This window comes from Lampris incognitus, chromosome 4 (assembly GCF_029633865.1).
Source record: "Lampris incognitus isolate fLamInc1 chromosome 4, fLamInc1.hap2, whole genome shotgun sequence".
Lineage (NCBI taxonomy): Eukaryota > Metazoa > Chordata > Actinopteri > Lampriformes > Lampridae > Lampris > Lampris incognitus.
The window spans coordinates 27,306,961-27,320,252 of record NC_079214.1 but is presented as its reverse complement, the minus strand read 5'-3'; the positions used below and the strand labels follow the sequence as shown (position 1 = coordinate 27,320,252).

Here is a 13,292-nt window from a genome sequence, read left to right as displayed (position 1 = left end):
GCATTGTGGGGCCACTACTGCTTAGACTTACTGTTGCCATAGTAACAGTGGGTGACAGACTTTCAAGTTAACATGGAATCACAATTGGTGGGGGTTTGCCCAATACCTGTCATGTGTTCTTCATATCACACATGACCCCTCTTTAATTTAAATGCACATGGATCTTAGCATTATGTGCATGCACACACACGATAGATAAAAGCGAGGGGGTACGTGGAAAACAGAATGCTTCTGAAGCACAGTCGTTATTACCCTGCTAGTGGCAGCTCCCTAAGTACATAAAGCTGAATAAACCCAGTCAACTGGCTGGGGACGTCTGGGCGCTCATAGCAGGAACGATAATTCAGGGCAAGGACAACTAGAATGGTTATTGCGATATGACTCATCATGTGGGGTATGTCTCTGTCACAGCACAGTCACTGGGGCTCACCGGCAGATTGCCGAGGCACGTCTTTAATTGGTGCAGCTGATCTGAATAACTATCTTCCATTACGACCCAGTTAGAAGTACCCTGTAAAAACACTGGAATACCCTTTTGCATGTGAGCACGTTAAAGTTAATGAAAAGAAACTGCAAGCCTAATAATCTGTTTGGAAATCTTTTAATAATGCACAGTATAGCATCCAATGTCCTAATCCTCAAGGCATTTGAACACGACTGTTTTTCTTATAACTCCAATGGAAAACGAAGAAAAAGGAAAAAAAAGGGATCAGTGCTTCATTGCTCTCTTAGCTGTTATAGCATCATCTCTTTGAGAGGTAAGAAAAAAAAATCAAGTGCTGCGACTCTGGTTCAAAGGTCAAAAGCATTACGTTGGGCCCTGACCATCAAGAATCTCTTATCAACTTGCTCATCAAAGATTTTGCTCGGGATATGTGAGTAAGCAGAGCATGTTAAACTGGAATGCAAATATATTTATGCATCACCCATGTGTCGTGTTTAATGAAAAACTGTTGGTTACAAAAGGCAAAACAGTTCAACATTCAAGCTCCATTTGTTATGGCATCATGGAGGAAGACATAAGATCATGTAATGAATGTCTTAGCTAAGCTTATACCTCATATTTTAAAATATTAGGCAAACGTTTAAAAAGTTCTCATTTCAAGAGACAAGACGGGGACACTACATGTGGCAGTCTCCAACATTAATAATGGCATTAAAATGTAGATTGCAATTAACTGTACTGCACTACAAGACTTCATGATCAATTGTTCAGTTTTTTAAGACAATAAACTGTAAAAGCTATGCAACCTATGATTTTCTGCAGCTCTCACAAAGTATCTAAGCAACAAAAAAAAGTGCTTTACAGACTATTGTCTAAACTCATAGATGTCAGCTGCTGAGTGCAGTCAGCAAAGAGATAAATGTGTATTCAAGGACAGTGGAGTTCCAGTTGTTTCAAACGGTTTCCCAGTCTTCTTTGCCTCACAGGGTGTTCTGTTCTACTTCCCCCGTTTGTGTGAGTTTTTTTTCCTCCTTTGTCAGTGTCAGTGTCACAAAAGGCTCACAGAGACATGGCTCCATCCATTGCATACTACTACTTGGCTGTTCTAGATCAGCTTGGGATTTCTGTAAACCAACAACCCTGAAAAAAGACAAACCTCTTGCTTAAACTCTAGCTCAACTATTTTGATTTAAAACACTTTTGGTGGTATATCTAACACCTCCGGGTTATGTTGACGTGGCAAATATGACCAGCAGATTTTAATCAGTGCAAAAGATGGAAACCAGGCAACATGTGTGTTGTTGCCCAGGAAAGTAAAGAAATGCAGAAAAAACGTGCGATTTTTCTACACTGCATTGTCATAAATGCATTTCCCATCTTATCTCAGGCACGGTGACTGTAATTGCTCCACACTTATGCACAGGGGAGGATAATTAAGTTCATTTTTTTAAAACAATCAAAGTCAGAATAACCGACTTCAGGGAATCTCTTCACTAGTGTTTTTGTGTGTGTGTGTGTGTATATATATGCATATTCTCAACTGTCCCATTCTGAAGACTGTGTCTGATCATCTCCGTCCTCGTCATCAGAGTTGGCTGACACCTTCTTCATCCTCTGCATGGCAGCTTTGATGCTGCGCTCCAGCTCGTTGTCACCGCTGTGCTGGGCTTCGGCACGCACAGGGATCACCTACAGCATCGAATGTTTCGTTTCAGTTTAATTTCAGACTTCATCATTCTGCAAGGGATGTGGGTTTCCACATAAGGCTTGCAGAGGGAACATAAAGTAAAAGCCAGCAAAAATCACAACAATGATTATGAAAATGCATAAAACACCATAAACCAACATCAGTAGAGAAGAACCTGCAATGAACATATATATATATATTTTTTTTTCCCTCCCATTTTCTCCTCAATTGTATCTGGCCAATTACCCCACTCTTCCGAGCTGTCCCGGTCGCTGCTCCACCCCCTCTGCCAATCTTGGGAGGGCTGCAGACTACCACATGCCTCCTCCGATACATGTGGAGTCACCAACTGCTTCTTTTCACCTGACAGTGAGGAGTTTCACCAGGGGGACGCAGTGCGTGGGAGGATCACGCTGCCCCCCCAGTTCCCCCTTCCCCCCAAACAGGCGCCCCAACTGACCAGAGGAGGCGCTAGTGCAGCAACCAGGACACATACCCACATCCGGCTGCCCACCCGCAGACACGGCCAATTGTGTCTGTAGGGATGCCTGACCAAGCCGGAGGTAACACGGTGATGCGATCCAGTGAGCCCCGTGTTGGTAGGCAACATAATAAACTGCTACGCTACCCGGACGCCCCCCTGAATATTTTACATATTTTGATGAATGTTTTTAAATAACTCTTTATTAATTTGGAATATCCAATTCCCTTCACACATAAGATCCCACCATTGCACAGCCTCTACAGTTTTTGCTGACCACTACTTTTCACCTGGCTACAGCAGGTTTCTCTGGGGGAATATAATATGTGTTGAGGCTCATATTATTTTGCAAATTAAGAGCGGTCTTTTTGGCGGCTCATGGTCGTTTTAGGTAGATCTTATCATAACTTTTTTTTATGGGCAATTGATCTAAAACTAATTTTAATGCAATCATATGCAATTTAGATGCATTCACGGAGCGACAGGTCTGTATCTTTTTTTTCGTTCTAGTGTTAACCACGTTGACCTGGGACTAAACTAAATTTTGCTACAACAACCTGAACATTTTTCTCATTTGTCTGTTTTTCATATATATAACTTTGGAGAAAAATAGCGTAAAATAACTGAAAATCACACCCTCATGTCTTGGAATCATGAAAATGAGTTGATTCATTCACGAGCCGGTGAGCCATCATTCAAACTATCACCAGCATAATCAGCCTGTATACACACTATCTCTCAACCAAAGAGTGCTGCAAGTATGTGCACAGCATATTTTTTATTCTCTACTATGTCTAACCTTCTTCAGGGTAACTCCCTGTCGGATCGCCAACATCAGGTTGTTCCTCAAGTCCCCTGCAGATGGCGCTCTCGCAGGGGAACGGGGGCTTGGAGCCTTCCGAAGCTGGATTTGCCCACGCTGCAATGAGGCCAGCACCTCGTCCATCGTTCCTAGGACAAAGAGGGGGCAGGCTGAAACATGTTAGAACAGTGGTTTTCAATCAGGTCCTCAGGTACCACTAGTACTGCTTATTTTTTATTCTGCCTGGTAGTTCATTACATTCAGATCAGGCATCTTTGGTTAAGAAAGATGGATTAAATTGGGAATAAAATAAGAAACCAGGTTAAAAGAAGTTGTCAGCAATTGTGCAGCTCATCAGTAGTTTATCTGAACTGCAGACTCCCTTAAACAGCAGTTTACAGAACCAATGTAAAAGCACCCCTCCCAAACACACACACACACACACACATACACATACAACAGATCTAAATTTTATATATACCTTAATTTTCACCACTGATCCATGCAGATAAATGGATCAGTCCATGCTATGTCCAAATAAGGATGGACATAGCATGGACACAGAATTCCCATGTGCAAGTATTTGCAAAGTTTATACTCTGAATAAGCATCGGTACAGAGATTCAAATGAGCTACATGATCTATAAATGTCATTCTCACAAACTACCTCTGTTTTCTGAAGGTTTGAGTAAATGAACTTGTCATGGATTGAACACCCTCCCTAAGGCTGAGTACGCATATACTGGGCAACAACAGAGTTAAGTGCCTTCCCTGGGTTGCCATTGACAGGGGAAGATGGGGATTAAGGACAGAATACCAAACAGGCACATGTGCACAAACACACGCACGCACACACATGTGTATTCTGTCCTGTACATGTGTGTGTGTGTGCACAGGGATGCTTTTTCTGTTGATTAAACTAACAACCCTCCCTGTGGTTGAAAGGAAAACTTTCACACATCCATTTCCTTCCAGTCTGAACTCTGAATTAAAGACTGGCCTCCAGGACTGAGCCAATGTATGTTCAGCCTTACTGGATCTGCTACCGTTGACATAGTTGATAATGGATCTGTAAATGCAGACTGCATTGCAAATGGGACAACACAACCAGTGACCAATATAAACATTTGGAAAAAAAGACAACCTGTGTGTCGAAGTGACCATCAGCACCATTTTGTTACAGAGATAGGCAAGGAGCTAATGGAGTCATATGTACCATTCTCACCTATGTTGTCTTTGAGGGTGTTCCTGGCAGGGAAAGGGGCAGTCTCCTTCTCACTGAGTGGCACTGGTGTGTCCTGGGAGGGAGGGGGGGCAGTCAAAGGTGAAGGAGGGGAAGTCAGAGGTGGTAATGGTGGGGGTGGGGGTGGGGGTGGGGGAGGCAGTGCTGTGGTTGCAAGAGGGTTTGCTGTTGATGATGATGGTGGTGGTGGTGGGGTGTAGATTTGGACAGGGATGTCTTTGGGTTTGGGGGACTGTTGTTTCTTGGGTGTTCTCCTTTTGGTGGGTGCAGAAAATCCACAGGTGGAAGGGGGATCAAGGCTGATAATGGAAAGTGGCTGAGAGGGGTCAGAACATGCCAGCTCCATTGGTGCAGATATCTTGGGCTGAGGAGTCTTCAGGACATACTGGCCCTGTCGCTTCTTGGTAAATTAAAGGGACGGAAGGAAGTGGCAGGCAAAAAAAAAAGAAAAAGAAAGAAGAGGAAACGAATTTAGGTATGACAGGGAAACAAAAAGAGAAGATTCCACCCTCACATTAGTCTAAAGCTTTTGGCTTTAAATAGGGCTCACCAGTCAGTGACATTTATTGTCTCATCAGTGACTGAGATGCTTTGGAGACAGTGCCCATAGGCACAAACATGCACATTCATGCATGGACACATAGCTAAGATGCTGCTGCATAAAGAAAATGATAAATAGGGAAAAAGCTAGACAGTATGGAGCAGGGACTTCTGGGACTTTATTAAAAGAAGAAAGACACTACAGAGGAAGAGAACAGAGTAAGAGAGCCTGACCTCTCTGAAGGATCGTAGTCGACTGAGGGTCTTCTCTCTCTCCTGGTCCACCCACTCCTTCCTCCTCTGCTCCTCTTCTTTCTTCATTTCTCGCCTCTGTAGACAAGCGAGGTAGACAGAAGAGGGAGAACACCAACAGTGAGAGAGACAATGATTTAATTTCATTTGCAACCTATGTCCTGTACGGACAATTCCGTAGGTGCATTCACCTTGTTGCCATGGTGACTCACCAGGTGGACTTGATGGTGCTGTTTGAAATGTATGGAGCTTTCCTCAGCTGTATGCTGCTTCTGCTCATGGGCCTCCATGCACTGATCCTACAGGCACATAAAGTGATACATTCTGCCTCTTGAGTTCCAATAAATCATGCATATACATTTTATATATATATATATTATAGTGTATATGTCTACATGTATCCATCCATCCATCCATCCATTATCGAAACTGCTTATCCTACTCTCAGGGTTGCGGGGATGCAGGAGCCTGTCCCAGCAATCATTGGGCACACATGACTGCTATGTATGTACACATCTGTACATGTACATACACATATGTATGTATATACTAAATTAATATGTAGGTGCAAGTTCACAGGTGCAACAGTATTGCCCACACACCCTTACCTTCTTGTTGCGGAGGTAAGCTCGCCTGGCACAGATGTTGCCTCTCTTGGTCTCTAGTGTCTGTAGGCGTCTTCTCAGCTGATTGACATCGGTAGAGCCTAGCTGCTGTATGCCTGTGTGGACCAGGCTCCTTAACTCCTCTGGATCCTCGCACACGTCATAATACACCACTTCCTCCTTCAATTCTAAAATCAGGAACGACTCTTGTCACTCTAAAGGGTAAGCTACATTTACATGTTACTGGCCATTCACTTCCTGGCATGTGCACCAAAATCAAAATCAACATCAACATCAGACCCTCCTCCGAGAAGCATGTATATAACACTAACAGTGCTGACTTACAGCACAGTGTTTATGGACAAACACATCTTCAGCCTAAATATGAATCAAAACCTACCTTGTTGCGTTGCTACATTTTAATTCATTGTTTTTAGTAGGAACTACTATGAGGGGCTGCATGGCCTAGTGATAACCTCCTTTCACCGCCCCCCCCACACACACACACACACACACAACTGCATGAAAGCAAACATCTCAAACCTCAGGAGCAGCAATTAGGGAGAATTCACACAAAATGTTTCCCAAAAGTAAACAAACTTTGTACGATATTACATTATTATTTAAAATTTGAGCAGAACATACTGAAAGCTTCTGCTAGTGGTACAGATTGTAGTGTTTGCTAAAACATATGTTTACACTCTCAGACAAGCTTAATATCTCCCCTTTTCTTTCCCTCTTCTTTTTGCACTCTGCTTTCTGTGCTTGGCTTCGTTTTGTACTCTGAACTTTTAGGCATAATGAACTGACATCTGGAGTCGGTTTGGTGGACCTATGAATGACAGTTTTTTTGGTTGGTACACAGTCATTAATTCCAATGGTATAACTTACCAGTTCGACATTGTGACTCACACACTGCTCAGGTAGGAGGTATGATAAATTCCTCTTCACCCTCACCCCATGAAACAGAATGACTAGTATCTACTCTTAGTCTCGCCACTGAGCCACAAGCCATTTTGTCTTTCATACATACATAATGTAACACCCTCTAGCCCATCAAAGCTATAGAGTACCTCTAATCTGCCTTCGCAGGGTGTCTATCTGGGCCACCAGCAGCTGCTCCTCGTTTTTCAGGATCTCGAATTTGGTGTCGTAGAGTTCCAACTGGGCCTCATAAAACTGCAGCTCTAGCTGGTCCACGGTCTTCTGCTGCTGGCCGCTACTAGATGCAGACCCAGACAGTGGTCCACAGTCCTTGCCAAGACCTTCCAACTATGCCACAACAAAGGAGAAAGGCTAAGGCCATTTCCTGGATGCTGAGGTTGTGCCAAATACAAAGCACACACACACTGAATATGAAACTGTTGCTGGACAGTGAAGTGGTGAGAAAACTTTAAAAAAACAAAAACAAAAAAAAAACAAATACAAAACAAAAAACAACAACAGACAAAACCGGCGGCCTTTTTAGCCTTTTCCAAACAGACATACACTCGTAAAACACATTCCCACTATGATAAGCACAGGCAGACATGCACACATGAGGGTGCCCCTGAGTTCTGCTGGTGCCAGTACTTCACGGATAGCATTTGCGTAGGTGTAGCTCACTGATCTCATTATACAGATTCACACACAGCTGTCTCTGTCAAGGTTCATGTGGATTTCACAGTGGTAACTGAAACCAACATTCTCAAACCTGATTTTTAAGGAGCTTAATCGGATGAATGATGTTGCTGCATGAGGTTGAAAGTGTTAAAATTGTTGCCCGGCAAACCTTGAAATGCACAACATGCTATCTATCCTAAACCACTACACTGCTTGAGATGCTTTTTCATAGACTGTGATGCATACAAAATGTCTAAGCAAATCAGAAAAGCAATACACTTTTTTCACAGACAAATATACAGTTTGTATCGTCACACACACACACAAACACACACACACACACACACACAAACACACACACACACACACACACACACACACACACACACACACACACACAGGTTGTGGGGATGTATCAGGGGATTTTCTGTTTTTCTAGTCAGACTTTATAAATAGATCAAAGGCCTGTGGCAGCCAGAGATTCAGATCAGTCTGGAATACCAAGCAAGATGTATACTAGAGCAAGTAGGCACTGCCACATCTCTCTGGTACAGACACTCAAACAGTGTTAGAGCATCACACAAGGTAAAAAAAAACTTGATCAACCACAACACTGCTGAGTGAAATTTGAAGAGATAGCTAAAGCCCTGTCAATACAGAAAGCGTTGGGTATGCCAACTTGGAATCTACTGACAAATTGCAAAATTAGAGATCCTACATGAAATGTCATGCTGTAGCTTTTGTTAATCAAAACATAGTAAGACACATACTCTTTCTCTGATGCTGTCTTTTTTGCGGTTGAGGCACATCTCTGTGGCTCTCATATGCTGCAGGGTTTCTTTGGCCAATAGGAAGCGCAGTTTCTCGAGTCTAGGAGTGGCTGATGCCCAAGCAGCAGGTCCAAAACGACACTTATCCTCTTCCATCTGCTTTAACATACCTGAACATGAACACAATAATTGATAACACTGAAGATTGTAAATGGCTACACAAGTACATGTAATTTTAAAATAGGGATGTAGCAAACTAATAGGTTTATGAACTGGCATACATGCAAAACTAATGATTTAAGTCAGGTATACACATCATGGTCCAACCTATATGTACCAGTGTGCTTCCTCAGTGCCTGCAATCATATGTACATACAGTCGCAAATGTAACAACCAAACCAATTAAAAGCACAGAGTACCAGCCAGGGCCTTTGAGGTCTGTACAAAATAGCTAACGGTGATGTCCTGAATTGAGGAGACTGCGTCCTCTGCTCGTCTCCTCCATTCTTCCGCCTCCTTCTCCAGAGTTGCAATTCTCTTAGGACCCAACTCCTCAAAATCCAATGACTTCTGCGGAGGACAACAGTAAACAGAATAGTTGGCTGCTTGGCACTCAGGGATTCAATATAATTTTTTTTCTTTACAATTACCTCGCACACACATATTTGACTTTTAGTCATTTAATTATTAAAATGCTTCTACTCTGTATGTGTGTGTGTGTGTGTGTATATATATATATATATACGAAAGTGTAATAAGAAAATGGATATTTATAGTCATTTCCATCTCTGATAGGGATTTCCCCATTACACCAGATGGACTCCTACGTGCTGTTCAAATACACCATGAAGTAGTTGGAATACCAACACCCCCCGTTAATGGCCAATCATGAATAACAAATTATAAAATTAACAACCTGGAACAGCATGGTTATATATTGTAATCAAAGGAATTACACATAGGGATTTTTTTTTGGCATTTTTCACCTTTATTTGATAGTGGTATTAGAGAGAGACAAAGGAGACAGGAAAGGCAGGGGAGAGAATGACATGCAGCAAAGGGCCCGGGCCAGATTCAAACCCACGCCACTGTAGTAAGGACTCAGCCTTATGTAGTACATGCTCTACCTGGTGAACCACCGGGGCACCCCATATAGGGATATTTCATATTGAATTGCAACAGAAAAATTAATGTGTTCATTGTTACACACATTTAATTATGTTAATATTAGTGTAGAGGCGCAATCAAAATTGCAGTATGCTTCTGTTGCCACATTAGTACTGCCTTTGATTACATGGGGATTTAGTGTAGATGATATTTTTGCATTCTGAAATTTACTGCCGGAGCTTTGGATAAAAAACACTGGCAATATGTGGCAGATACAAGAATATTACAAGTAATTTAATGCCGTGAATTGTGTGCTAACATTTCATATTTCTCTAAAAATCAGCGTATGACAGGCTTTCTTTGAGTTATGGATTTTAATAGCTCCATAGTTCACTATTAAACAAAAGTTTTCCAGAGTTTTGTGATTGAAACCTTCATTGTAAAACATATCTGGCATATTGAAGCCAACAGCTGTCATGTATGAATCTATATTTACCAGGATCTCCATCTTGTAGAGGCAGGCAAGCTCTCTCATGTCTCTGAATGGCTGGAGTAGGTACTGAAAGAAGGTGGTGGCGACTGTGACCAGCTCGTGGTAGGCCTGGTCCTCTTCCTGGTAGATGCTGAGGAGCAGAACCATTCTGTCAACCTCACTGTGGCGCTGCAGAAGCTGTGGGGAGGGAGTTGGGGTTAGGGATACAAAAACTAGATTATTCTTTGATCTGTAAGATCTTTGCCTTAGACCTAATCTTTTTGTTATACTTGTGATGCGCAGGGAAATGGCACCAAAAAAAAAAAGGAAAAAAAAAACAAGCTTTGCAGCAAGCTGCTATTGATAATTAGTATGCCAAACTCAGAGCTCTCCAACTATAGGCTATAGAACATCAAGATGCTGAAGCTTTGGAAAACCTCTGGTGTTTTTTGTCAATTCGGTTTTATTCTTTAATGTGTAAGGGATGTGATCACAGGATATTTCTAAATGTTTTCTCTTGTTTTGCAAGAAACTTCAATCAATCAATCAATCAATCAATCAATCAATCAAGTTGCATTTCATATAGCGCTTTTCTAGCTGCAACAGCCACTCAAAGCACTTTACATTTCTGATCAAATCTGAATTTCAGACACCTGTTACAAGCCGTTTTCTTACAATCACTTCCTATTTTGTATGCGTAAGGCCACCAAAATGTGATTTACAATGATTTACAACAAAACTTTCTGATGCTCTCTGATGAGTACACCAAATTATGTTTTTTTTAATCATGCATTTCTTTCTCTTTTTTTTCCCCCAACACGGTGTATATCAGTATACGGTTCACAGATACAGTATAGTAAACTAAAGAAATTAGTTGCACACCAACTGATGAGCCCACATCTTGATATAGAGATAATCATACAACTTCCAGGTTCCTGAAAATGACTTCATCCTTGACTTCCCGGAGTAAATAAACAAATTTAACCTGTCAATTCTTCAACTTTGTGTGTATCATTTCTGGGGAAATAATAAATAACTTATATAATGCAACAATAAGAATAATTTCTGGCAGAAATGTAGTGCTCGACATGTAGCAGAAAAAGGATCATTCTCACCCAGATTTCTGGGTTCCACAATCTCCCAGGACTTAAGGTAGGCATCCAACATAGACAATCATCAAAAAGGCCCAGCAGAGGATATACTTTCTCCACCAGCTCAGGAAATTCGACCTGCCTCAGGAACTGCTGATTCAGTTCTACTCTGCAATAACCCAGTCTGTCCTCTACACATCCACCACTGTCTGGTTTGGATCGGCCACCAAACAGGACAGGGACAGACTACAACGGACAGTTAGGTCTGCAGAGAAAATCAGTGGTGCTAACCTGCCCTCCATTCAGGACTTATACACCTCCAGAGTCAGGAAACAGGCAGGCAACATCACTGCAGACCCATCACACCCTGGTCACAACCTGTTCCAACTCCTCCCCTCTGGTAGGTGCTACAAAGCATCGTACACCAAAACAACCAGATATAAAAACAGTTTCTTTCTGCGGGCTGTCATTCAATTGAACACTTAACATTGTCAAATAAATCCAACCACGCTGCATATAATGTACATTGTACATATACTGGTACACTCTGTCATGTCCATCTACCTCAGGCATGTATGTAAGTAACCAGCTTCCAGCATCTCTGAACTATTATCTGCACCAATGCATTTCATTGCCTCTTATTTCGACTGTATATAGTCAATCCTTGTGCATATATCTGAAGATTGTTGTGTTGTTATTCTATGTTAAGTACAGAGAGCCACGCTGCTGGAGTCAAATGGCATGTGTGTGCAAACTTACATGGCCAATAAATCTGATTCTGATCATTATACATTTAAAGGACACATGTAGTAGTAGTAGTAGTAGTAGATACATTTAAGGATATAGCTATCAATATCTGAGATCCTAACTTAACTATACATGTGTTCTACCATTTAATCTACTTACCGAGTAGGTTTTCAGTGTTATTGCGCATGCGCGGTTTAGGGTCGGAGTAGAATTAGTTGTGAGTTCAACTAGGTTGGACATTTCGACAAGGTAGGACAAATCGTCTGAACACTGAATGTATGAATCGGGCATAGTTATGTCGATCCGTTAAAGTGAAACTAGGAGTCCTGTGTTCTAGTGAGTTTTCTCTTACTTGTTGAAATGTCAAAGCGCAAATTCATACTCCCAGCCAGCCCAAATCCAAACTCGCACATTTATAATCACACTTGGTAGGACCACTCGATGGGTTGGATGACATGATGGAACACCTATCTAAACTGGTGGTATTGACCGCAAATGTAAGCAAGCACTGTTCTAACATTGCATCCTACCCAAGTGGGCCTACCAAGCGTCATTGCGCATGCGCATATTCGGTAAAGTCTCCATGGTCATAATTTTCAACGGTCGTAAATTTTGGTTTAATTATTGTGATTAAAAATTTGCGCTAAATGACATGTCGGCAGAACAGGCACACAGTTATACTAAAGCGTCTCACTCTTCGCAGGTGGTCCTTTGCCCTCGACACCTCTTCCTGTAACGTCTTCTTCTTAAACTCCTGTAGATTTTCGAAGTATTCGTCGACATCTCGCTCGTCCTGTGAGAACAACAAGTCGAGCACTATCTTGCGCCCACAGACATCAATAGCCGTGCTGAAATATTTTTCAAGTCTTCGACAGGACATGTCAAAATCCCTTAAACCGTCGTCCAGACTCGATCTCCGACTCGGGAATATCAAGTCCCAAATATTCCCCTCTTCAAACTCGGATAAATCGGGAAAATAAGGTCCTAAGACATCGGCAACGCACGTTAGCTGTTGATGAATATTTCCCAGGTCGTTTACAGAGAACAGTCCAGCCCAGCTCGTCTCTTTGTCACCGACCACGACTTCGTCTTTACGTTTCTGCCGTTGCAGTGTTCTGTTGTGACAGGTGACAGCAAACTTGGACTCGATCACATTCCACTGCACTATAAATCCCAGCTTAAACGTCTCTTTTTCTTCAAACAGGTTACTTTTAATAGCGACCCAGCCCTCCAAGCTATCTAAACGCTCAAACTCGACGTTATTCATCTTAGACATGTTAAAGGTGCAAGGTTTGTGTCTTGATGTCGTTGCCTGTTTACAGCGTCCGCCATTTGTATGACGTCGGTCTGGAGCGGCGTCCAACTTTGACCTTTGAGTCACGTGGGGGAAAAACCCTTTGAGTCACGTGTTCAGGAAATTGCTCTTTTGTAATACTACAGCATTAAGT

General features: G+C 42.2%; 1 protein-coding gene across 2 annotated transcripts; it reads right to left on the bottom strand.

Moving 5' to 3' along the window:
• Positions 1-592: 592 nt before the first annotated feature.
• LOC130111464 (WASP homolog-associated protein with actin, membranes and microtubules) lies at positions 593-13,168 on the bottom strand. 2 transcript variants are annotated; one of them, XM_056278665.1, is made up of 11 exons: positions 12,539-13,168; positions 10,031-10,204; positions 8,847-8,997; positions 8,428-8,597; positions 7,129-7,327; positions 6,059-6,243; positions 5,663-5,749; positions 5,433-5,528; positions 4,641-5,058; positions 3,413-3,564; positions 593-2,134 (listed from the first exon to the last, which is right to left on the bottom strand). In XM_056278665.1, the coding sequence occupies exons 1-11, from the start codon at positions 13,118-13,120 to the stop codon at positions 1,982-1,984; spliced, it is 2,367 nt and encodes a 788-aa protein (XP_056134640.1). In that variant the 5' UTR covers positions 13,121-13,168; the 3' UTR covers positions 593-1,981. The 2 variants fall into 2 exon arrangements, with proteins under 2 accessions (XP_056134640.1, XP_056134641.1); XM_056278666.1 differs by having other exon boundaries at positions 4,641-5,055.
• Between the last annotated feature and the right edge of the window lie 124 nt (positions 13,169-13,292).

Excerpts from the sequence above, each read along its gene's own strand:
- LOC130111464 (XM_056278665.1), bottom strand. The coding sequence starts at position 13,120 with ATGTCTAAGATGAATAACGTCGAGTTTGAGCGTTTAGATAGCTTGGAG. Across the intron at positions 10,205-12,538 it reads CAAAGGACCACCTGCGAAGA|CTTCTGCAGCGCCACAGTGA; the intron begins GTGAGACGCTTT and ends CCCTCCCCACAG. Across the intron at positions 5,059-5,432 it reads GACTACGATCCTTCAGAGAG|AAGCGACAGGGCCAGTATGT; the intron begins GTCAGGCTCTCT and ends TAATTTACCAAG.